General features: G+C 31.2%; 1 protein-coding gene across 1 annotated transcript; it reads right to left on the bottom strand.

The window, feature by feature from the left end:
• Positions 1–452: 452 nt before the first annotated feature.
• Positions 453–1636, bottom strand: LOC119667164 (protein SPT2 homolog). Its single transcript, XM_038076453.1, has 2 exons — positions 1192–1636; positions 453–781 (listed from the first exon to the last, which is right to left on the bottom strand). Exons 1-2 carry the CDS (start codon positions 1634–1636, stop codon positions 453–455), a joined length of 774 nt encoding a protein of 257 aa, XP_037932381.1.
• Positions 1637–3986: the final 2350 nt, after the last annotated feature.

Genomic DNA, 3986 nt, shown 5'->3' with positions numbered 1-3986 from the left:
TAATTTGAAATTAGTTTACAGTCTGTATATAATTTGTTTGAACTGCAAGTGCCAGGCTTAGAACTCGTGCTTGTCAAATTAGAAGTCATGACAAATCGTATATTTTCACAAGTAACTAAGGCTGCACAAATTTTCAATGCTAAAGTTCCAAGTTTTAAATATTAAATAAAAATAATTATATATATTCAAAGTTAAACATAAACTCTATGAAGCTAATTCCATACTAATAGGTATATTGGTGGTAGCCCAGAATCTCCAATTAATTAGATATATTTTGTTCAGACAAAGTAGTTTTAGTTTCAAAGCATAAAAGCAATAATTTTTTTAATTCTTAATAAGAATTTTATTTCCATAGACAATGCACAGATCAATTAGATCTATAGATAAATTATAAAGTTATATATTTAGGTTCAAATTTGAGGTTCCATGCTATAGATTCTTAAATTATTAAATTAGCCTCTTGATGGTCTTCTGCTATTGCTTGGTCTTCTGTTGCTGTTGGGTCTTCTATTACTGCTTGGCCTTCTATTGCTACTTGGTCTTCTATTGCTGCTTGGTCTTCTGTTGCTACTTGGACGTCTGTTGCTGCTGGGTTTTCTATTACTACTTGGTCTTTTGCTGCTGCTGGGTCTTCTGCTTGTCCTTCGGGTAGTTCTACGAGTTGTAGCTGTGTTTGTGCCAGTACCAGTATCAGTACCAGTACTTGAAGTGCCTGTGTTAGAACCATCACCAGTGCCGGAAGTTTGCGCATCATTGTTTTGCGCTGATACCTGCTGTGAGGCTAGTATCGCGAACAGAGCAATAGCAATGAAGCACAAAATTGTTATTTTCATATTTAGAGTTGTTTTAATTTAGAACTGTTAATAGACTGTGCTGATTTGAAGATTTCTTAGGTATTTATATATTAGCAAGTCTAATTAAAAATTTATTTAGTACATTATTGACTGTTTTATAAATCAAATATTTAAATATTTGTTCAAATGCTAAGCAACGCACAATTTTTTTAAATGTTTAACCCTCTTTGCTTTTTTTTTTTGTTCTGATGAACAGCAACTAAGAAAACAGTTTGGATTTTTTTTCACATTTTATTTCTTGTTAATTTTATTAATTTTCGAATATTGTAATGACATGAACTGTTGATAAAGCCTTTGAAATATCAGTAATGTTAACCTCTTTGTGGTCTTCTATTACCTCCGCTAGGTCTTCTGCCTGGCCTTCTATTACCACCTGAGTTGGGTCTTCTGCTATTGGAAGGCCTTCTATTACTTGAGCTTGGGCGCCTATTGCCACCACTACTTGGTCTTCTATTTGGACGTCTATTACCGTTGCTTGGTCTTCTATTGCCCCCTGTTGGTCGCCTGTTTGGTCTATTACCACCACTTGGTCTATTACCACCGCTAGGCCTGTTTCCACCACCACCACCACCACCACCTGCACCACCTCCACCGGTACTACCTCCACCGGAACCACCGCCTTCACCAGTTTCGCTACCACTAGTGGAACCAAAATCACCTCCACCAGAAGCAGTGTCCGTACCACCATCGCCAGCACCGGTTTCTCCATCCACTTCTTGTGCCCATGCTTGTAATGTAAATGTTGCAAAAATGGCACACAAAAACACAATTGTAACTTTCATGATATTTCTTTGAATAGAAATTTGAAACTTGGTCTTAGATATTTGCTGTTCAAATCTTAACTGCTTTATGTTTCAATTCAAGCCATTTTCGTGGTATTTATACGCTTACCACTTCAATTCTTTCTAACGTTTTTGTCTGTAGTTAATATAAAATGCTAAATTAAACAAAAAAATATATTATTTAAATATTAAAACATTTGTTTTGTGTTATAAATCCGCTAAAGAAATAAATGTATTCGGAAAGGTTTTAACACCTATACGACTAAGTTTTTTGCTTTCAGTATTTCGTAGTAAAGCTCATTTAATCACTTCCAGAAGAGAATTAATTAACTACTTGATTAATAAATTAACTAATTCATAAATTATTTTAAACTCTATAAATAGTTTCTAGTAATAAGCAAACTTCTGTAAGAGCTTGTCACAATTCTGTACCGTTCTTGGGTTAAGCTTTTTCATGGTATTTTGATTTTTTGCTTCATATTAAATATAATTAAATAAAACAGTTATACGACATTAGTACCAAATTTAATACTAGAACATAATTAGACAATTGTTTAAATATTAGTTTGATTTTTATAAATTTTTTTTTGGCGTGTGTCAAACAAAAATACTGGGTACCAATATATAGAGCTAGCCAGCCTACATAACAGTTTATTGATCGAAACGTATAGGTAATACATCAATATAAAATTTTAAAGTTAAGTATTTTGTTATTGTTCTACTGTACAGATGTGTTACATATAGCAAAGCCTGAAATACTACCATAAAGCAATTACAGATAGCACAAAACCTGGCTTTAAGAAGACTGTTTAAGATTCCATGGTATATTAGATCAACAGACATACATACAGATCTTAGGATTGACTCAGTGAAAAAATATATCAGAGACAGAGCTCTACAATTATTCTTTAAAATTGATACGCTACTTAACCCCGCCCTAACAATCCTCAAGTCCACTTCTGGACTCTCAGGAAGATATGCTAATTTAAGCTCCGTCATCAACTAAAAGACAAATAAATGACTTAGCCTAGTTAAAGCCTAGTGTGAGGTAGAGATAAGCCTCCCAGTCATTATAGAATAAAAGTGCGTAATAGCACTAACTCACGAAGAAGAATCAAGAAGAAAGTTAAAAAAAAAGAAGAGAGGATATAACGTAGCGGTAATTAAACTGTTTTAATTTTGGCTATATAAGCAGGTGGATCAGGCCATATGTAAGGATTTGATGTAAATAACTACAAAAATTCATATGTATATTGGATACCCTGGAAAAACAGAACAGTATTTATTGTTTTATTACTATGAGAAGTTTTAAACTGTAGTCTAAATAAATTTTGTGTGTACTACTCAAAAGTTCTATGATTGCTTCAAACATAAAAAAAAACTGAATATACTCGTATATTTATGTCTATTTGTTAGTTTAATTTGTTTAAGTACACAAAGAGTAATAAGAATTTATGTTTATCAATTTAATTTTTCTATTATATAAATACTGGCTTATTACATATGTTTTTAAGTATAATTTTAGAATGACTAAGCTTCATGTACGCTCATTATGATATTATTTATGGGGACGATTTTTAGAAAGCTCCATCTTTGCCACTTCATAGCTGAAACTATTTGGTTTCAATAATAAAACTTATAATTTAAGACAGCTGTATCTAAGTGCAAGTATCATAAAAAATAAGTCACAATAAATATTCAATCATTAACTCTATACCCTCACCATAATAATTTCTAGAGAAGTCTTTACTTGCGGAAACTCAATATATAATAATACCAAAAATAATTTGTAAAGATACATATGAGCAAATTGATAGATATGATTGATAGATATAATAGAAATATCTACGAGTTTCTGTAGCTTGTGGTATATTTTTGACCTCTTCACTAGGTGAATATTTTTTTAACCCAGTTATTACACGACGTACCATCCAAACTAAAGTTAGAGATACTAGATAATATGTGTAAACGTTATGAGATTTAAGTAAACGAATTGGTTTCGAGTGAGTAAATGCTTGAATCTAAAATAAATTAAACAGTTGAATCTGAAATGTTTACAATAATTGATAGAATTAGTTGTTTGTGTTAGATTTGATCCATAAAATGTGAATAGATCCCTAAAATCAGGTTTTATGAGTAAAACAAAAAAAAATAAAATTAATGAAATAAAAGTGTAAGGAAACATCCAAGTAATTAACATACAGTATCTATCTATCATTATTTTGTTATTGTAAATACCGAGAAATCATATCATATATAGGTATAGGTCTTAGCAAATTATAATATATGTGAATATGTGCATATTATGGAAATTGTTTATAAACCGAATATATAACAACAATTTAGCTAC

This window comes from Teleopsis dalmanni, chromosome 1, assembly GCF_002237135.1.
Source record: "Teleopsis dalmanni isolate 2A chromosome 1, ASM223713v2, whole genome shotgun sequence".
Classification (NCBI taxonomy): domain Eukaryota; kingdom Metazoa; phylum Arthropoda; class Insecta; order Diptera; family Diopsidae; genus Teleopsis; species Teleopsis dalmanni.
This window is presented reverse-complemented; position numbering and strand designations above follow the sequence as displayed.